The sequence below is a fragment of the Canis aureus genome, chromosome 7 (assembly GCF_053574225.1).
Source record: "Canis aureus isolate CA01 chromosome 7, VMU_Caureus_v.1.0, whole genome shotgun sequence".
Lineage (NCBI taxonomy): Eukaryota > Metazoa > Chordata > Mammalia > Carnivora > Canidae > Canis > Canis aureus.
Window position 1 is genome coordinate 57,415,192 of NC_135617.1, and position 21,950 is coordinate 57,437,141.

General features: G+C 40.2%; 1 protein-coding gene across 11 annotated transcripts in view; it reads left to right on the plus strand.

The window, feature by feature from the left end:
* The window catches only part of ADGRF1 (adhesion G protein-coupled receptor F1), a 90,713-nt gene that overhangs the window by 47,781 nt on the left and 20,982 nt on the right, over positions 1–21,950 (plus strand). For 9 of the 11 annotated variants that reach the window (XR_013383423.1, XR_013383416.1, XR_013383418.1 and 6 more), the window contains 10 exons: positions 3,185–3,263; positions 5,338–5,430; positions 6,754–6,811; positions 9,007–9,156; positions 10,400–10,573; positions 12,214–12,314; positions 13,161–13,219; positions 17,165–17,325; positions 18,448–18,611; positions 20,264–20,452. Coding sequence is in view for 3 of the 11 variants with exons in the window: in XM_077903750.1 (XP_077759876.1) it covers positions 3,234–3,263; positions 5,338–5,430; positions 6,754–6,811; positions 9,007–9,156; positions 10,400–10,573; positions 12,214–12,314; positions 13,161–13,219; positions 17,165–17,325; positions 18,448–18,611; positions 20,264–20,452 (1,179 nt within the window). In the remaining 8 variants the exon portion in view is untranslated. The remainder of the gene's footprint in view (positions 1–3,184; positions 3,264–5,337; positions 5,431–6,753; positions 6,812–9,006; positions 9,157–10,399; positions 10,574–12,213; positions 12,315–13,160; positions 13,220–17,164; positions 17,326–18,447; positions 18,612–20,263; positions 20,453–21,950) is intronic. The other 2 variants (XR_013383421.1, XR_013383422.1) reach the window with 1 other exon arrangement.

Sequence of the window (21,950 nt, forward strand, 5' to 3'; positions counted from 1 at the left end):
TCTATGTTTTCTAATGAGCTTCCAAATATTTTCTTTTCTTCCTCTGGTCTTCCTTCCCTACCCTCTCCTCCTCCTTCCTTTTAATAGTCCAGCTATTCATGATTGGCCTACAGAGCAGGAATCACTGGTCTGAAACTCTGACTGTAAGTGACAATTTACCATTTCTAGCAAGTCCAAGGAGACAGCCCAGAATACACCCTCCACATGGGAGGAAGAGGGGATAAAGAGGCCAAGAGTATAAGAGAATTTCCTCATAATGCCCACGCTGTCATTAGGGACTTTTGGTGTTGGGTTTGCAGGCTCAAGCTTGGGCAATATGATGGAGAAAAAAGATATTTCAGAGAGAAATGATTGAGAGAAAGAGCTACATAAGAGCCAGGCCTCCCATTTGGAAGCAGGCTCTGGCACAAGGAGAGGATAGATTATACCCACATGCACAGTGACTATTGCCCTCTTTGAAAGCTTCAGCACTACAGACTATGGTGCAAAAAGTGCTCAATGTCAGGAACTGACATTAAAAAGTTTTCCCTGGAAGTAGAGAAAAAGTGAGAATGGTGTTGGAAAGAGCACAAGCTTCCTCTACGATGTGGCTGTACTCGAAGAAGGTGTTGGTAAATCAATTTAGTAGGATGTGATAGTTTACCAAAAAAATAAAACCAGAAAAAAAAACCACAACCCAATAAAATAAAAACAAATAGTTATATCTCAAAGCTATAGTGATAAAAACAGTATGGTACTGGCACAAAAATAGATACGTAGATCAATGGAACAGAACAGAAAACCCAGAAATGAACCCACAACCATATGGTTAATTAATCTTTGACAAAGCAGGAAAGAATATTCAATGGGAAAAAGTCTCTTCAACAAATGGTGTTGGGAAAAGTGTAAAACATGCAAAGCGATGAAACTGGACCACTTTCTTACACCATACATGAAAATAAATCCAAAATGGATTCAAACCCTAATTGTGAGACAGGAAACCATAAAAATCCTAGAGAAGAATACGTGTAGTAACCTCTTTGACGATACCCACGGCAACTTCTTTCTAGATATGTCTCTTCAGTAAGGGAAATAAAACAAAAATGAACTATTGGGACTTCATCAAAATAAAAAAGTTCTGCACAGTGAAGGAAACAATCAACAAAACTCAAAGGCAACTTATGGAATGGAAGAAGTTATTTGCAAATGATATATTTGATAAAGGGTTGGTATCCAAAAAATATAAAGAACTTACAAAACTCAACACCCCCAAAATGAAGAATCCAATTAAAAAATAAAAGAGTCGAATAGACATTTTTCCAAATAAAACATACGGATAGGGGTTGCCTGGGTGGCTCAGTGGTTGAGCACCTGCTTTTGGCTCAGGTTGTAATCCGGGAGTCCTGGGATCAGGTCCTGAGTCAGGCTCCCTGCAGGGAGCCTACCTCTGTCTCTACCTCTCTCTCTGTCTCTCATGAATAAATAAATAAAATCTAAAAAAAAAAAAAAAAAAGAAAAAGAAAAAGACGTACAGACATACAAGAAAAAAGAATAAATAAATAAAATCTGAAAAAAAGAAAATGACATGGTCAAAAGATGGCCAACACACACACATGAGAAAATATCCAACATCACATACCATCAGAGAAAAATGAATCAAAACTATAATATCACCTCACACCTGTTAGAATGTGTGAGGTATGTTCCTGTGTTTTCCTGCTAAAATCAACAACACAGGAAATAACAGATGTTGATGAGGATGTGGAGAAAGGGAATTTTCTTACACTGTTGGTGGGAATGCAAACTGGTGCAGCCACTGTGGAAAACAGTACGAGGTTCCTCAAAAAGTTAAAGCTACAGCTACCCTGGGGCTCCTGGGTGACTCAGTCATGTAAACATCCAACTCTTGATTTCAGCTCAGGTCATGTTCTCAGGGTTGTGAGATCAAGCCCTTCAAAAGGCTTTGCACTCAGTGCAGAGTCTGCTTGAGATTCTCTTCCCCTCTCTCTACCCCTCCACCTGTTCATTCTCTCTCTCTCTCTCTCAAACAAAATAAATAAATAAAATCTTAAAAAAATAAAACTAACCTACAATCCAGAAATTACAGTACTAGGTGTTTATCCAAAGAATACAAAAATACTAATTCAAAGGGATACATACATCCCAATGTTTATACCAACATTATGTACAATAGCCAAGTTATGGAACCAGCCCTAGTGTCCATTGACTGATGAATGGATAAGGAAGATGTGATATATATATATATTATATATTATATATATATATACAACAGAATATTACTCAGCCATATAAAAGAATGAAATCTTGCCATTTGCAAGGCATAAATGGAGATAAAAAAGAATTATGTTAAACTGAAATAAGTCAGTCAGGGAAAGACAAATACCACAAATACCCTATGATTTCCCTCTTATGTGGAATTTAAAAAATAAAACAAATGAGCAGAGGGGAAAAAGAGAGAGACAAACCAAGAAACAGACTCTTTACTATAGAGAAGAAACTGATGGTTACCAGAGGGGATGTGGGGGGGATGAGGGAAATAGTTGACGGGGATTAAGGAGGGCACTTGCTGTGATGAGCACAGGGTGTTGCATACAAGTGTTGAATCACTATATTGTACACCTGAAACTAATATTAACTAAGTGGAATTTCAATAAAAAGTTAATAAAAAATGGAAATATCCAAGGGCACATCTCAGAAATAATTAAGCTCTGTTTCACAGAATTGTTCTGTTATTTAACTATTGCGTTATTTAGATGTACACACTCATACATTTTATTATACGTGTATGTATATATGCACATTATAAAATATATATCTTTTTTATGGGTCCTGATCAGAATGTTTGAAAAACACTGCTCTATGGATAAATGTCCAGCACAGAGCTGGCCAGAGGAAATAGGACCCAGAGGAGATGAGTTTTGAAAAGCAAGATCTAGAAGAACAATCTGGAGCACAGGCTTCTGCTCAAAGCTAAATCAGTAGATTTTGAAGGAGTTTTGGCAAGTGGGAATGTAGGGACAGGAGAGGACCAGGAGGGGAAAAGGTAAACACACAAGTTGTATATGTTTCCTTGCTTATTTTTCATGCTTCCTTAGAAAGCCCTGGAAAGGGTCTCTGCTGACATGTAGGTCATGGCTGTAGTAATTTTTATCTTGTCTCTAGCACCTTTTTTCTTTTTTTGTAGATCCTAGAGCAAAGTGTGAGGCAGCGCTGTCAGCCATGGCAGGGTTTGTATGAGGGTTAAAGTGCATCTGGGAAACAAGGTAAGGGGTGGAAGGAAGGGCCCAACTCTGTGTTTTCTGTGCAGCTAACCAAGGACACTTATTCTAGTGGTGGGTTACTGAGTTTGGGAATTAGAGTTTTTCATCTTTTCCCATGTGGAATAATGTTGAGAGGCCAGAGGGAAGTATACCTTCATTTCTATCAATATATTCAATACAACTTTTCAGAAATTGTGGTAAAAAAAAAACCCACATAACATAAAATGTACTGCCTTAACCATTTTTAAGTGTGCAGTTTCAATAATGTAAAGTATATTCACATTGTTGTACATCAGTTCTCTGGAACTTTCTGTTCTAGCAAAACTGAAACTTTTTATTATTATTATTGTTATTACTAAATAACAAGTGTCTGTTTTCCCTTCTCCAAGCCCTTGGTGACCATCATTCTATTTTCTATTTCTGTGAGCTTGACTTCTTTAGATACTTCATAGAAGTGGAATCATACAAGATCTTTTCCCCATTGGCTTCTTTTTAAAAAATATAATGCCCTTGAGGTTTATCCATGTCTTATCATGTGACAGGATTTCCTTCTATTTTAAGGCTGAATACTATTTCGTGCCTAATATAACTTTTGGCAATAATGGGAGTGTTCTGGGGCAACTGGGTGGCTCAGTCAGTTGAGTGTCTGGCTCTTGATTTCGGCCCAGGTCATGATCTCAGGGTTGTGGGATTGAGCCCCAAGTCTGAATTCCCACTCAGCTTGAGATTACCTCTCCTCTCTTCCTTTCTCTGTGCCTTCCCCCTGTGCACTCTTTCTCTCTTTCTAAGTAATAAATAAATCTTCAAAAAAATAATCAAAGTGTTCTGCATCTACACTGCCTAACATTGGTAGCCACTAGCTACATGTGGTTGTTGAGCACTTGAAATGTGGCTAGTGTGACAGAGAAATTGAAATTTTCATTTCATTCTATTGTAATTAAAACTAAAATTTAGATTTCCACATAGCTCCAGTGGCTACCATATTGGACAGAACAGTTCTGGGATCCCTGGGTGGCGCAGCGGTTTAGCGCCTGCCTTTGGCCCAGGGCGCGATCCTGGAGACCCGGGATCGAATCCCACGTCAGGCTCCCGGTGCATGGAGCCTGCTTCTCCCTCTGCCTGTGTCTCTGCCTCTCTCTCTCTCTGTGACTATCATAAATAAATTAAAAAAAAAAATTATAAAAAAAAAAAAAAAAAGAACAGTTCTAACTTACCATGATTTTGTTGTTGTTGTTGTTGACATGAAAATCCTGGGTACACATGGCTAATGTGACCATGACTTTGTGTTGATTTTTGTGACCATGACTATGTGTTGATTTTTGTCTAAATTATTCTGACATAAGCATAAAGTCAAGGATAATTTGTTGATAATTACATCAACTATAAGGAAATAAATTTTTTTGATTTGTTCATTATTATTTCTATGCTTACATACTCTGATTCTGTCCTTATATTCATGGTTCTAAGGATCTTCAGTTATTTATTTATTTATATGTTTGTTTGTTTTTAAAAGATGTTATTTATTTATTCATGAAAGACACACACAGAGGCAGAGACACAAGCAGAGGGAGAAGAGCCTGTTTTGAGACTCAATCTCAGAACCGCAGGATGATGACCTGAGCCAAAGTCTCAACCACTGAGCCACCTAGGTGCCCCAGATCTTCGGTTATTTTAATGTTTGTTTTTATGGAGATGAAAAGGAAACCATGAAAAATAAAAAAAACTGGATGTTAAATGCATTTGTTTGCAAAGTTAAGCGAGGCATGATTTTAAAATAGCCTATGTTTGGTCAAATTTCATCACTGAGAGGAGAGCTCTCGAGCAATTTTCTAGGCAGTTTGTAAAGATAGAAGCTTACTACTCCTGCTACCAGAGTGGAAATAATGGCATCTCAGGCTACACATGTGAGGTGGAAAAATAATCAACCACTCAGGGATTCTGACCCGCTCGTTAGTCTCCACCGCTGTGTGCATTTTTAAATTCTGGCTTGAATGACTTGTTTTTGTGCCTCAGCCTTGCATGATATATCCATTGTCTAGCCACAGACTGTGACTCTGGTTGTTTACGTTGAATCCAGGATAAGGAGGGAGGCCAACTGAAGATGCAAGTCCGCGTGCTCTGGCTCATCTCTTTCTTCACACTCATTGAGGGTTGGGAAGGCTTCCCGGGGGTGAGTTGGCATATGCCCTATTTTCCCTCTCTACCACCTCTCTTCTCTCCCTCTGCCCTTTGAAAACCCATCATTCTCTTGGCAACTGGAACTGCATAATTTAATAGACTTGGAATGAAAAATCTTGGGTTCTTGTCTCCACGTTACCAACATTAGCTGCATAGCCTTAGACAGTTTTATCTCTTGGAATTTAGATGAGCTAACTGCAAAATAAGGAACTCAGACTAAACCATTTTGGAGATCATGTTTAGCTCAGCACATTCCTTCTTATGATTTCTTTGACTGAGGAAAGGCGTAAAGATTGGCATAGGCAATCATTGGACTCTCACCCCCAACTACACTCGCTCTCTCAATGCTTTCATCTAGGATCATGGTTTTAGTATTCTTTACACCCTGATGACTCCCAAATATACATCTGCATCTCGACCTTCTCCCCTGAACTCTACAGCTATATGTCTGTCTACTACCTACGTGGGTGTCTCCAGCTGGGTGTCCAATAGACCCCTTAACTTAATATGTCCAAAATTAAATTCCTGATTTTTTTTCTCACCAAACCTGCTTCTCCTTTCCCATCTCAACAAGTGGCATCATTGTCTCTCCAGATGCTTGGGCAAAAAAACTTATTTTCACGTTTGACTCTTCCCATAATCCATATTTAAACCATTGGCTCCTGTTTTGTTTTGTTTTGCTTTATCTTTGAAATACACCCAGAATTCAAACATTTCTCACTACCTCTGTGGCTTCCACCTTGATCCACACCTTTAGTATCTCTTGCCTGTGTTATTTCAATAACTCCTGAGACGCTCTCATTGCTTCTCTGCCTGTCTGTTCCCAACATGGCTGCAGGATTAAGCCTTCTAAAAAGTAAAGTAGAGCACTCTCACCTCTTTTGAGAACTCTCCAGTGGGTTCCCATCCCACTCAAGTAAAAATTAAGCTGTTGCCCTATAAAGATCCAACAGCTCACCTCCTTGGAGATACTTTCTGAGTTCAAGTGCTACCATCTCCCCTTCCCCACTCCATTGTGCTACTCTGGCCTCCTCACTCTCTCCTCACATGCCGGACATATTCTTACCCCAAGGCCATTGCATGTGCAGTTCCCTTTGCCAGGAAAGTTCTTTCTCCAGGGATCCTTACTCCACTACCTCCTTCAGGTTTGTGCTCAAAAGTTGTCTCAGAGAAGCCTTCTCTGGCCACCTCTCCACTATCTCTGACTTGGATTTTAGATCCATAATTTCAATTCATCTGGGAGATCCAATAAGGCCTTATGAAGTACAATCATTACAAAGCTCTGCCTTAATAATTCTCATTTTCTTTTAAACAGAGAACTGAAGGCATCAAAACAAAAAGAGGACTCATTTTGAATAAGAAAAAGCATCCAGGTGAGCTGAGCCTACCTTAGGGAGTGTGGTGCAGTAGACAAGGAACTAGGGTTCCTACCTCAGTAGGTCTTCTGACTGACTGGAGGTCTTTGACATACAATTAAACACCTCAAATCTGGAAAACCAGAATAATAGCCATCCTTACTGGACAAATGCAACACATTTGTGAGAATTAAATAATACATAAAGGCGCAGTAACCTGCATCATATTGGGCAAGTAGCTGTTTCATATTCTTCCTTTCCTTCCTTATCTCAGTCCTAACAATGTAATTAGTGGGCCCAACCCTCAGCCTAGGAATAGGTTGCATTCTGAAATTTAATCTGTTGTTCTGATGTTCCAGACATTGAATATATTTCTTGGTGGAAACCATGGTGCACACAGATGGTTGTTATGTTCCTGGGTCAGTCCACAAAAGCTTTGGTCCAGGGAAGTGATCTGTCATAAAAAGTATGCAAATAGTGTCATTGTACTAACCACTCTGCAAGGCTACACTTCTTCAGAGAATGAAATAAAAATTCAACTTGGAATGCTATGAAAACATTTTCTCTGACGGTGAAAAGACAATATTTAGTGAGGTGTTACTAGGTGCCAGACGCTATGTTAAGTGCATCAGATGAATTAAATCCTTACACTGGCCCTCTGATTTAGGCGGAATGGTCATCTTTATTTTATAGACAATAAAATTAAGATACAGAGCTAGGGGGAGGAGGAATGATTCAAATCTAAACACTCTGGCTCTAGAACCAGTGCCATGAGCCTCCTCCCACTTCTTACCTGCTTGGGCAGTGGGAGCAGAAGTCCACTTACCTTCGCCTACTTGGTGTAGCTCCCAAGACCTGGGACAGAGGTTCCAGCCTACAAGGAAGAGGAGAGGAGAGAGTAAGAGGCTGGGCTGAAGCTCTATGCAGGGAGATGGTGGAAGCAATGGTAGCAGGAAATTCTTGTACATGTTCTGGGGCATGTCAGCCTCAGCTGGCTTCCTGCTACCCTCTTGAATGCCTTCTGAAAAGTCTAGAGGTTGATCTGCTGATTTCCTTCTCTATAAATTTCCCTCCTGCCTGGTGCCCCAGGCTCCTAACAAATGGGCCAGTTTCAGAGAAGCTCCCCATCTCCTCCATCCCCGCAGAAAGCATGGCTGTCACGAGAAATCTGAGAATTCTAGGAAATTTCAGTGCCCGTGGCAGTCAGAGGAGACCCACAACAGAAGGATGTTCACCCTTTCCTTCTCTCTCTTTAGGGTCCTTATATTCCTAATCTAGGTGTGTAAATGAGCTTAGGACAATCTTGAAACCTCATGAAATCCCACACTATGCTTCATGTGAATGTGCCTAAATGAGTTCCGGGTAGGAGGATCCTCCTAGGATTCATAGTCTCCTGAGTCCAGAACATGTAACAGCCTCTCCTTAGGAAAACAAAAGGTGCTGCTCAGGAGTGATAAGACAGAGATGAGGGTACATAAAGGCTCAAGTAAGGTCTGGTTTGGTTTTGGTTTTGCTTTTGCATTTCATATAAGGTACTCAAAGTTGGCTAATTACTGAAACCTTCTCAGAGGATCAAAAAGGGCTCTTTGGAGAGGGAAGTGTGAGACTGGGGTTTTTTTCTTTTTTTAAAGATTTTATTTATTTATTCATAAGAGAGAGGCAGAGACACAGGCAGAGGGAGAAGCAGACTCAATGCAGAAGCCTGACAGGGGACTCGATCCTGGGACTCCAGGATCAGGCCCCGGGCTGAAAGTGGCTAAACCGCTGAGCCACCTGGGCTGCCCAAGACTGGGGGTTTTATACTGGACATGCTCCAAGGAGACTGGAGCCGGGAGAGCAAGAGGGAAGAATAACTAGGATTTTTCTCACCTCTTCTTTCTTGGGTCTTGGTGCCTGAAACTTGACCTTGAATGCATCCTGATGAACCATGTAAAGTCAGGAGGGTGATACCAGGATGGGTCAGGGAGAGTGGAGAGCTGGCTTGGCAGAAATGGGGATAAACATAGATCAAGCACATGTGGAGCTGTCTGCAAGTGTTTCCTCTGGATGCTCATTTTTATTTAGTGTCTGGATGAGTAGAAGTCAGTAACAAGCAGCGTGACATAGCCTATGACCTCCAGGCTACATGTGACAATTGCTTTCTGGTGGCTTCCTTGGCAATATTTCTCTCTCAGATTGAAAAAGAAAGCTCCTGACTATCTTCCTCTCTTTAGGCCCAGTCCGGGAGTATGAGCTACTGCTTCAGGTGTCCTATAGAGATTCCAAGGAGAAGAGAGACCTGAAGAATTTTCTGAAGCTTTTGAAGCCTCCATCATTATGGTTACATGCTCCAGTGAAGATTATTAGAGCAAAAGCCACTACACGTAAATCTGCCCTCTTGGGACTGGGAATGGAAGGGGGAAGGTGGGTAGCAGTCGGGTCAGGTTAGGTTATGCTATGGAGACAATCAACCCCACATTATCTGTGGTTTGAAAGAAGACATTTTATTTCCTCTTCATGCTACCTCTTTATTGCAGGCTGGCAGCAGGGTTGTGTTTGTGTGGTCACTTGGGAATTCAGGCTAATGAATCAGACACTATCTCAGATGTACTCAGTTGGAGCCAAAAAGAACACTCATTGGCAGTTGAATCCTCTAACTCAGAAGTGACACATATTAATTCTGCTTACAACTTATTGGCAAATACTGGTCTTGTGGCCCCATTCAACCTCAGGGGGCCAGGATATGTAATCCTACTATGTGCCTGGAAAAGAGCAAGAAGTAATTGATAGCACTAATGATCACAATGCTGGGTCTCAGAGACATTAAATGATTTGCCTAAAGCAGTAGTTCTCAAAGTGTGGTGCCCAGATTAGCAGCGGAACCAGTATCAGAGAGCTTAATGAAAATGTAAATCCTTGGCCCTGTCCCAGACTTACTGAATCAGAAACTTTGGAATGAGACTCTCTAGGTGATTCTGACACATGACAAAGTCTGGGAATCATTCCCTATCATAATATCACAAAGTTTGAGAATCATTCCATATCAAATATCATAATGCATATTTCCCCAAAAATGTCTGGTGACTTTGTCCCAATTTTTTGGCCAATTATAAAGGAATACCTGTTGATAGGTGTTTTAGGTCAGTCAGTAGGGAATGAGCACACAGAATTGGCTGATGGAATTTTTCACCATGACTCTCAAGAAGAAAAAACTCTCTTGATGTTTAGCATCACCTGAGAATGGTGCTGGGTGGGTAGGAGGAACCTCCAGCAAAATGGTGGTAAAGAACTTTTTAGAATTCTTAAATAGCTGTCAGGTTGACACCCTCTCTTCTGCTTCTCTTTCCCATTCTAAGGGCTATCTTCAGGGCATCCGTGGGCATCCATCCTTCTTTTGGATGTCAGGCCCAGCCACTTGATTTTGTGTTTTTGTTAGGTGTCTGTTATCAGGCTGAGAATCTATTGAATTGGACATATATTTACCTTAAACATATTACCATCCTACTTTCACCCTTCTAGCTCTTGGTGAGAAACACTTGGTTCAGATTCTAAGTCTAAGGGTGAGAGCTCAGGACTGGTCAGTTTATAAACCAGATCTCATGCAACCAAGCTCTGTTTTTTGTGCAGACTGTGGCAACCAGAATGGGAGTTTGCAGTGTGCCTGTGAGGACGGCTACACCTGGTTTCCTCCCTCATGCCTTGATCCCCAGAAATGCTACCTTCACACAGCTGGAGCACTCCAGAGCTGTCACTGTCATGTCAACAACCTCAGTCAGAGCACCAATTTCTGTGAGAGAACAAGTAAGCACATAAGGGTGCCAGGAGGAGAGTTCTGGGCTGGGGCCCCTCCCACCCAACCTGCACAGAGAGGGAACTCTAGTTTCTTGCCCATGTGTTAACTCTTAGTCTCCATGAGCAGAGCTATGGTTTGCAGGATTGTCAAAGGGCCATGACAACATAACCCACTAGGCTTAGCTGGACAGAGAGAGAGCTTTATAAGTGTAGAAAAAAGGGAAATGAGAGTTGATGTTTGGGCATCACTTTAACCTCATGGTCATCCAGCTCAGCTCTGCATTTCAATGATTTTATTGAGATTGAGGGGAATTCACAGGAATCCCAAGTAGGAGAACTGCTTGAGTACACAAAATTTTTTTCCTGCCTTCTTTTCATTTCTTTTGCCAACATCAATTTCCAGAAAAGGGAAGTCTAGAGGTGTGAGAGTAGGGAAGAACACATAATGGTTATACTGAAATACATGTTCTAGGTGGCCAACAAATATATGTATTGAATGCATTACCAAAACAAAACAGAAGTTAAAAGTCTAGCCTAGGAAACCAGTGGAAGCTGGGGGACCTTTGTTGCCTTAGGGTTATGTTCAGTAGATGATGAAGTGAGCCAAATGATGTGGCCTCCAGGGCTTGAAGGACTTTGGAAAGTCTCCTCAGAGACTACTCCAGTTCTCCTGAAGCTCTGGATTTTGGTAGAGCTGTGCAAAGAGAGGGAGAACCCAAAAAAACCTAGCATTCCTGGGCATTCTTGGCTCCCCTTCCCAGGACCATGCCAATTCATGATGGCCACACATATTTATGAAACGCCATATTTATACCCAGATCTGAGGTGAATTCTGGGAGGATACAATGAAACATTTCTCTCTCTCTATGAATTAGCAGCCCAGTTGGGGAGGTGAGGCTGTAATCCAAGAAAGAAGACAATGTAATTTCTTCAATAAATTTGAATGAAAGCCTACTTTTTGAAAGGTGGTCTATGTCTGATGCATCTTGAAGAGATACAGAGATGGATCAGACAGGGATTATACTCACAAGGCTCTTTCCAAAGTGGAGTGTGTTTATATAAACGTGAGAAATGCTCACAGATATGTTGGTACAAGAGGTTGTAAAGGAGTAGGAGTTTAGAGGAGCGAAAGAATTTGCGTTTGGGGGATCTGGGGAGGCCTTGCAGAGGAGGTACATTTGACTAGGTCCTAAGTGAAGGATAAACAGAGTTTGTCCATATGAAAATGAACAACAACCTGCCCCAGCACAGAAAAGCAATGGGAGAGTCAGCAAGTAGTGTCTTATAGTTTTTTCTTCTTAAAAAATTTTTCATAGGCAGAATGTTTCAGCTCAATGCCTAGATGGACACACATTTTAGTGTTAACTGACTGCCTTTTGTAACCACACATGAGTGGCCACACATTTACGTATTTGTAAGGTTATCTTGATCACCAGCACCTTCTCGTTATATTTCAAATCCACAACTGAAAAGTCTAGTTTTGTGTCTGCTTCCCATATTATTTTAGGTGAACATTCATTACATTACAAGAAGAAATTGAAATGCTGCTGTTGAGTAGATGGGCTTCAAATGTACTTCTGTAATTTTATGCTGCAATAAATTCCACTGAGTGATTTTTATATCTATAAACCTCTTTTTATTTCCCATAGAGGTTTGGGGCACTTTCAAAATTAATGAAAGATTTACCAAAGACCTTTTGAATTCATCTTCTCCTTCATACTCCAAATATGCGACTGGAATTGAAATTCAAGTAAGCGCTTTCTACTTACTACATAAGAAATTGTTGGCTAAACATAAGTTCAGATGTTTTCAATTCAGCGTGTTTATTTAATACATATTCTTAATTATTCATGTTCAATGAGTTATTACAGAGCAGTTAATCGCTTTGCCCACAACTGACGTATGTTGAATGTTTTCTTTCTGGGAGATTTTTAACAATTGACTTCTTTCCATTTCTCTTGTGTTCATTTTTGCTCATTTATGTGAGTCATAGTCTACCAAGTCTTCTTGATTATTTTCTGTTTTATATTTGTCAAAAGAAAATTTCATGCTCCAGGCTCAATTGTCAGCATTTGGGATTCATTCCATAAAGAAGCCTCGCTTCTAAACAGAATTACTGAGCAAAATTCTGGACTATGTAATGAAGTCACCAAAAAGTGAATCAGTGTCTGTCTGCTTAGGATGATGGTTCAGATGTCATTTTCACTGAAGACATACACAATTACTTGCCAGATAGAGTCAGTTTAAATGCATATGGAGATTTATGGCTTATTTTTGTGAAGGAGAAAACAGATTTTGGATAAATTTGTATCATCTAGCACCCAATCCCCTATTTTCTAAGCAATTGGTTCTCCAATCTTTACTAGCAAACTCAAAAATAAATGATGTGTGTGTGTGTGGATGTGTGTGTGTGTGTACAATTCTCAACTGTCATTTGAACTCTATTTGTATAATATGCAACTGCCTCCTGTAGTATCTCTTTCCTTTGCTCAATGGTTCTATTGGTTTACTTATTATCTGCATGAGTTTTTTTTCTTAAATATCTTTCTTGTATGGGGTCAAAGATCAACATATTGCCCTTTTTTCTCTTTGTAAGCTTAAGGAGGCATTCAAAAGAATTCAAGATTTTGAGTCAGTTCGTGTCACCCAATTTCGGTAAGTACTCACAATGGCCTTAGAAGGACATCCCCAGAGGGGTGCCTGGGTAGCTTAGTTCGCTGAACTCCCACCTCTTGTTTTCAGTTCAGGTCATGATCTCAGGGTCATAAGATGGAGCCCTGTGTTGGGAATCTGAGCTCAGCAGGGAGCCTGCTTGAGATTCTCTCTCTCTCCCTCTGCCCTTCTCCTTTCACCTGCTCTCTCTATATTTCTCTCTCTCTAAAATAAATAGATAAATCTTTAAAAACGGACATCCCCAGAATTGTGCACCCATCCTGCAGAATGCCTAGTGCCATTCCCAAATGATCTAGACAGAAAACAGGGAAGAGCCGGCCTTTCTAGTAGGATTCTTACTAAAACCGGACAAAAGTCTGTGATGCTTCTAAAAGTCAGAAGAGGAAACTTAAATACTGAATGGCATTCTCCAAGCTGTAGCTCAGGAACTGGAACTGCAAACCCATTGTTGCAGAACTTGGGATGAAACAGGAAATCATGGTATGCAAGTATGGGAAGGATGAGGGGTAAAGATGAGGGTTTAGGTTGCAGAAGGATGATTTCTCTCTGTTCACAAGCACAGAGGGGTATGATACAGTTATATAATTGGGAGCCATGCGAGGATACTTGGGTAAACCATTTTTGTGTAGATATCACCTATGCATAGCTCAAAACTGACTAGGTATTGTCTACAGCAAATAAAGAGATATTTAGTAAATTGTCCTTTTGTTTATGCTTTCATTCCAAAAATCAACTGGTTAGTTAGCCATGTGTACATTGATTACTACTAATAGTCTACTTGATAGAGGAAGGGCTTAGAGGTCAGAGAGCTTGACTCTGAAAATATATATTTTTCACAGTTAAAGAATAGCTATAGGAAATTTTCAACAGCATTGCTTTAAATATACTGTCCTAGATATTATCCTTCCAATTCTCTTATGTTGTTACATAAAGGCCTATATGTATAATTTTCTTTAAAATTCAATGTTAGGAAAGATACTGCTTCTTTTTTCTAATACCAAGTTCTTTTTTTTTTTTTTTTTTTTTTTTTTTTCTAATACCAAGTTCTATATAATAAATTATATTTTCTTTTCTGACTGCAGTTACTGAATGCATAGAAAAACTTGAAACAATCACAGTAATTTTTGTATTCAATATTCATATTTTTCTTTACCTTGGTCCTAGTTTTCCATTTATATTTATTTCTTTTTTATAAAATTTATTTATTAATGAGAGACACAGAGAAAGGCAGAGACATAGGCAGAGGGAGAAGCAGGCTACCTCTGGGGAGTGTGATGCAGGACTTGATCCCAGGACCCCAGGATGATGACCTGAGCCAAAGGCAGACACTCAACCGCTGGGCCACCCAGGTGCCCTTCCATTTATATTTCTAACACATATTCCATTCCATATATTTTATAAGCTATCTCCTGTAATTTGTAGATAAAATCATAAAGTAGGCATAAGTCAATAAAATACAATTATTTAGGTCTTATTGTCTATGTATATGATTTAAAGTAAATCTTAATCTCTTAATGTCTCAGTTTACTTCTCTGGTGAATGGGACTGTTAAAGCTTGTGGAATATGATTTAACTTGATTAAATCAAATGAAATCATAGGCAGGAAAATATTTTGTAAACAATGTTTTGTTGATAGGAGAGCCATATCAATGCAAAGACACTGTGACTCTCACTACATAAAAGAGTGTTTGGATTTATTCAAACATTGTGAGTGTAGTTCAATGTAGTGATTAAGAATTTGATATTTGGAACATGAGAGATTCTAATCCATCAGTTAATAATTAACAATTACCTGACCCAACTTCTCTTTGGGACTCTAGCTCCCTTACCTACAAAATGGGGGACAATATAATGTTTACTTTATGGCATTATTGCAGGATTTAATATATATGATCTCACTTGTTTTCATGACCTCAAAACACAATGCATTATGCTGATGGTTTCTAAATGTATTACTTGAGCTTAACCTTTCCCATGAAGTCCAAACCCAAATATCCAACTGCCTATTAACATCTCCATTGGACTTTCTAGTAGTCATGTCAAACATAATGTGTCCAAAACAGGGATCCTCCAACTTTTCTCCTCAAAACCTTTAAGCTACTTCTCCCACTGCTGTGTTCATCCCAGTTACAGTGACGCAAGTCTTCCAGTTGCACACACCCAAATTTGAAGTCATCCTTTGTAATCATTTTTTATTGAGGTATAATTTACATAGTGAGAGCTCAAGCCTTATGTATACAGTTTCGTAAGCATTGACAAATGCTTGTACCAGCCACCTTTTAAGGAGACAGAACATTTTCATCACCCCCTGAATTTACCTTGTACCTCCAGACAATTCCATGCCCACCCCTACCTCCCACCAGAAATCACCACTGCTCTTATTTCTATCATTGTAGGTTAGTTTTGTCTATTCCAGATCTTCATATAAAAGGAATCACCCAATGTGTAGTTTTTGTGTGTGTCTGGCTTCTTTCCGTCAGCATAATGTCTTTGAGAGTCATCCTTGTTTTTCTGAGTTCCAAGGGGTCCTTCCTTTTTTTTTTTTTTAAGATCTATTTATTTATTTTAGAGAGAGAGGGAGAGAGAGTCTTAAGCAGACTGCATGCTGAGCTTGGAGTATGTCTTGGGGCTCAATCTCACAACTCTGAGATTTTGACCTGAGCTGAAACCAAGAGTTGACACCTTACTGACTGAGCCACCCAAATGCCCTTGAGGAGGGTTTCTTCCTTTTTATTTCCCAGTGCTATTCCATTGTATGAATACACTGCAATTTGTTTTTCCATCCCTTACAGTCATTCTTGACAGGATCCTTTCTCCATTCCTAGTATCCTTCGCGATTCCCATGGCTCAGTTTTCATGTGCAACCTGACCACTTCTCCCCACACACACTGGCCCCCTGATGGATCCTCCTGTTTCCCTGCTTGCCTCCCTTCAGCTCATTCTATGCAGCGGCTCATTCTGAGCATGGCACTGACTTTTACTAAAGAATGAAACCTTTTAATAAAAATAAAATTCAAACTCTAAGGCTCTACCCAATATGGCTTCTGGCTACTTACCTAAAGTCATCTCCTACCATTTCTCTCTTGCTCATTGAAACTTAGCTATGCTAAAATTAATTAATCAATCAATTTTGTCTTATAACTTGTTTTATTGAACTCAGTTTATTCCCCCTAGGATAATTGAAACCCACACTGAAGCCTTTCTGCATTGAGAAACAACTCCAGTTCTTGAGCTGGCAGATAGTCTTTCTATTTGTCTAATTGTCTAACTCATAGCATTTTCCTGCCTCAGGACCTTCACACAAGCTGGCACCCTACATCAATGTTTTTTGTAACACTGGACTTTTCTTCTCATTGTTTGGGCCTCAACTTCAGAGACCCTCTGCATAGAAAAGCCTTTTTTGGCCAGCTTTATTTTAATGTGAGCCTCATTGAGGCACCCGTGTGGCACAGTAGGTTAAACAGACCTTGGTTTCAGCTCAGGTTCTGATCTCATGGGTCATGATCTCATGGTGGTGAGATTGAGCCACGCATTGGGCTCTGTGTCAGAAAGGAGTCTGCTGGAGATTCTCTCCCTCTGCCCTTCCTCTCAGTCATGCAGACATGCTCTCTCTCAAAGAAATAAATAAATATTTTTAAAAATTTTAAAGAAATAAAGTGGGACTCATCTCCACCTACTATTCTTATCACTGCATTTATCTCTCATAACATTTAACTAAATTTATATATATATTATATACAATTGCATGATTACTTATATATGGTGGTTACTTGCTTCTTGTTTGTATTATCTTCTCTACTAGAATGTAAGCTCTATGAAGGCAGGGACCAAATCTATTTGATGTGTTCCTATGGATCCAGTGATGTGCATACATGCAGCAGGCCCTGAGTGACTGACTAAATGAATCTCATTTTTCTTTCCACATAGTCCTTATAGAGATGGAAGAATCTTTGCTGGGTTTGAAGTTGTGAGTTCCAGCAGCACATCTGAGCTGCTGTCAGCCATTAAACAGATGGCTAAGAAGGTGAAGGAAGGCCTTCACAAGCTGTTCCCACTAGAAGACAGCTCCTTCAGAGTATTTGCCAAAGGTAATACTGAATTCCCATCCCTGGCTTAGGTTATGAGAGTCCTCTAAGTAGCAACTCATTTGTCTCTTCAGGAAGTAGACTGGAAAGGTTTCTGATACAGAATTGTTCTAGGACTGACTTTTAGTAGACACAGGCAGCTGTCTTCCCCCCACCATGATGAAACTCAAATCCAGCCACCTATTTCAGATCCTTGCTGACCAGAGATCTGATCTCCAGCTCACCAAGGGAAGACTACCTCTCTTTAGGCTCTAATGGACATGACTCAGCAATAGTTCACCAGTACACATGTTGAAAGAGCCCTGGGGGTGACATATTCCTAAACCATAATTCAAAGAACCAAAGAAAAAATGCATGTATCTAGATCTTTAACATGCACACATACATACTCACACATGACACCCCACTACTTTTCTTCAGATTTTTTTCCTTTTCCTTTTTTACATTCAGTCTTAAACCTCTTATACCTGCATATGTGCCACTTTCAACATTTATTCAACAATATTTACTAAGTGCCAAAGTGTCTAGGCACTTAAGACACAGTACTGGGAAAAACAAGTACACATCAGAGCCCTGGAGGATCGTCCATTCAGGGTTTCCTTCTCCTGGTCCCAATCACGGTAAGAATATACTACTAAGGGCCAGCTGCAAGAATAACTAGTGGCTCGCCACAATGTGAAAAGCTTTTAAAAAGGGTAAAAAGCAGAATGTGTCATCCTAAAATGGCAACCACCATCTTATAACCATATCATTACTGCTTTGTTCCATAGCTTCTTGAAGATTTTCTGATTTTCCAACACATCCTTATGGAATGAAACTCTTTTCTGAGAGTGATCATCCCTGTCTTATTTTCACCTGATGTTTACTAGTTTATAGCCCATTAAAAGCAAGATTTTTGGCACAGGTCAAACACCTAGAGGGAAAGAGGCTGGCCATGGGGAGGGCATCAGAAAGTAGAAAGAGTACTGATAAGGATGAAGCTGGGCATCAAGGACAAATTTCTACTCCTGAATTTTGTCTGGGTTTTGTCTCTGAATGTATGACTTCGAATGCACTGATATATGCTTTGTATAGAGTGCCAGGCTATTTACACCTTTTTCCTTTTGGTTTCCATTTTTTTCCCAGCCCAGTGTAACAGCATTGTCTTTGGATTTGGGTCCAGGAATGATGAGTTTACTCTTCCCTGTAGCAGTGGCTATACTGGAAACATTACGGTCAGATGCCAGCCCTCTGGGTGGCAGGTCCTCAGGGAGATGTGTGTGCACTCTCAGCTGGAAGAATTGAAGAAGGTAAAGCATCTCTGTCTTGCATGCTGAGTTTCACAGTGGGTATCCCTCAGTGAGCATGGCTAGGTGAAGGTTAATATGTTAATTTGTTCCATTGGTCAGTGCACAGAAGTCGGAGTGTTATCAGACCCTGGTAAATATAGGCAGTGTTGGCATGATTGGCAGGGTCTAGGTGGAAGCCAAGAGAGTTAGAAAAAGTCAGAGGTGATAGTCCTAGTTGGGAGGGTGCTACAGAGTAATGAATCAATTTTAAAATGGTCTATGATAGATGGTAAAACAGCAACTAAGCTGGTCTTAGAAGTTCAGAAAGCCTGGGAAACAAAGATCCAACTAAAGGTGTGAGTCAGAAGCTGCAAACTCAGTACAAGTAAAAATATACACATGTTAGAAATCTGGGCAGCCAGAGATGAACCATATGCAATGATAGAATGACAGTGGATCTTAAGGGTCATCTGGCTTATCAACCTATTATTACAGAAGTGAAAGACTAACCAGTTAATGATCCCTCTGGTAGCAAAAGTGTTAAATTAGAAACATGGTCACTTGATTTCCAGTCCAAGACTGTGACCTCCACATGATGTTTTCTTAGGAGGGTTCAAGTTCTTAAGGAAAGGTAAATAGAAAGATGGAAGCAAATGATGAGGAATTAGAACTCAAGTCATGGAAAAGAAGTACTCCAAGACCAGTTCACAGATATTGTTTTGCAAATAGATGTCCATATTAAGCAGAACTTCTCTTCCAGCTAGAGACCCTACTATCGCAGATGAAGTCAGAATGGTATTTCTCAAGGGACTATAGAAGTTTACTGCTTCCTTTCTGAGGTTTTTCATCTGTAAACTGGGTGGGGAGAGGTCAGACTCGATGGCTTCTGGAGTCTATCCTTGCTCTTGCTTTCTTTGCCTCAGTCTGGACATGGACCATAGCTGGGACTAGTCCAATCCAGGGTGTGAGGGCAGGCAGATCCCAGGTGCTTTGAGCACAGAATACTACTTTGTATTTGAGTACAAATTCTCTGCTTTGAGCAGAGAATACTACTATCAGCTGAGAAAAAGCAAAAAGGAAAACAGATGGTCAGGGGATGCCTGCATGGCACAGTTGGTTAAGTGTCCAACTCTTGATTTCAGCTCAGGCCATGATCTCAAGGTCTTGAGATCAAGCCCCCAGCATGCTCTGCACTGAGCGTGGAGCCTGCTTAAAATTCTCTTTCTCCCTCTCTCTCTGCCCAGTGCCCCCCCCCCCACTCAACTCATGCTCACATTCTTTCTGTCTCTCAAAAAGGAAAACAGATGGGATCTTGTTCCTGGGTTGACTTGTTTTTAAGGGAAAGGAATATCCTTTTTTGGCTGCCTTCCAGGATAGCTCAGTATAGTGGAAGTAGAGAGGAACCTCAAGAAAGAAGCAAAACTCCAAACCCAAGACAAAGTGTAGTCAGATCTCCACATATGTCCCTCTATCTTCAAGGATTTCTCAGCATAGTATAGAGAGCATAACAGAATTTAGTACCAGTAGACCCTACCTTTCCGCTTCCTAGCTGGGTACTGTTTGAAAAGTCACTGAATCTCACTGAATATCAGTTTCTGTATAATTAGGGTCATAGTTTATATGAAACACAAGCCTTTCATTGTTCTATAAAACTTAACCATTTTTATTCCTAGAATCTCAGTGTGATGGCAGGCCATGCCACCGAGACAGCTGTGTCATCCTTGGTGCGAAATCTTTCCGTCGTCATTCGGCAAAACCCATCAACCACAGCTGGCAATTTGGCTTCAGTAGTGTCAATTCTGGACAGCGTCTTGTCCCTATCACTGGCAAGCCATTTCAAGGTGTCCAATTCAACAATGGAGGTAAAGTCTACCTGTGCTTATAGGACTCACTTTAGAGGCTCAGTCTCAGGAGGAATGACAAAAACCTGAGTTGAAGGTGCACTAATGAAAAAGAACAGAATCACGGAACAGTCATTGTGTGAGCCTTATTGCATTCTCCACAATGTACAAAAAAAACTCATGGGATCAATTATATGAATTCAAAGCAAGAGGAGCCTATGTCTAGGCATGCTTAAGGGGTGAGCATCTGCACTGTATGACACAGTATGACACTGTATGACACTATGTCATGCTGTATGACACAGTATAACACTGCGTGAGACAGGTGCCCGCTGTTTAATGTCTTTCCACCTGTCGTTCCTGTGGCTGAGAGCTCGGACTTCAGTAGTGCATATTTTAAGAAATCCCTCTTTTAAATGGGGAAATTCATGATTTAGTCGGGATATTTAAAAATTAGCTTAAATTTTATTCATATAAAACTTGCTTACTAAGAATTGCAAATAGGCAAAAAAAAAAAAAAAAAAAGATATGTAATCTGGTCACCCTAGAATAGCCACTGCTTGCATTTTAGGTATCATCTCAGTGCCTAGAAAATGAAAAGTAGCACAAACAGGAACTCAATAAAGATTTGTTAAATAAATGTCCTTCCAAACATTTTGGATGTATGCATTTTATATGGTAAAGTATATAATATTTTACAAAATTGGATTGTAGAATTATAGCATTCATGATCACACCATGATACTTTAACTACATAAGGTGACATTATATCAGAGAAGACATTAAATATAAGTAAGTTAAAACTCCGTGAATCAAAGAAAAAATACTCAATTTTTTTTAAAGCCTGACTATGTGTTGTTTACAAGAAACCAACTAAAACAAAATGACACAGAAAGTCTAAAAAAAAAAAATATGAAGGGCACAAACAGGGCAGGCAAACAGAAACCATAAGAAGGCAGAGGTTCCAAGGGGCAGTAAAAGAAGCATGCTATGGGACTTGGGGCCAGAAGCCACAGAGGGCTCATTTAGAGTCAGACTCAGAGTGTCGATGCCTGGGACAGAATGCCTGCAAACCAGAGCCATCGGCCAGAGACAGGGTCCTGTTGGAGAAAGCAGCACCTTTCAAGGACTTGTTTGGTAAAGGAAGCTTTTAAACTAAGACGGACCCTTAAAACCCACAAGGGTTTCATGCTTCCAGGTCACTTGTCCAGTGTTTAAGGATTTTTGCTTTATATTCTCTTCTTTTGCTTTATAGTCTCTCCTATTAATTATCATATGCACACAAATTAAAACTTGAATGTGGACGACATGAATTTAGAACTTCTGATGTCAGCAAAACAATTGTAACATTGGAAAGCAGTTTAAAACAATGTCCAATGTGTTGCTCTTTCAGCCTCAGCCTGAGCAGGAAGGCGGCCATATTTGTCACCTCTGAGGAAGGAAATGGGCCCTGATGCAGCCCACATCACAGGATTCTTTCTCAGCCATGCTGGCATCCCAGTGTGCATACAAACGCTCT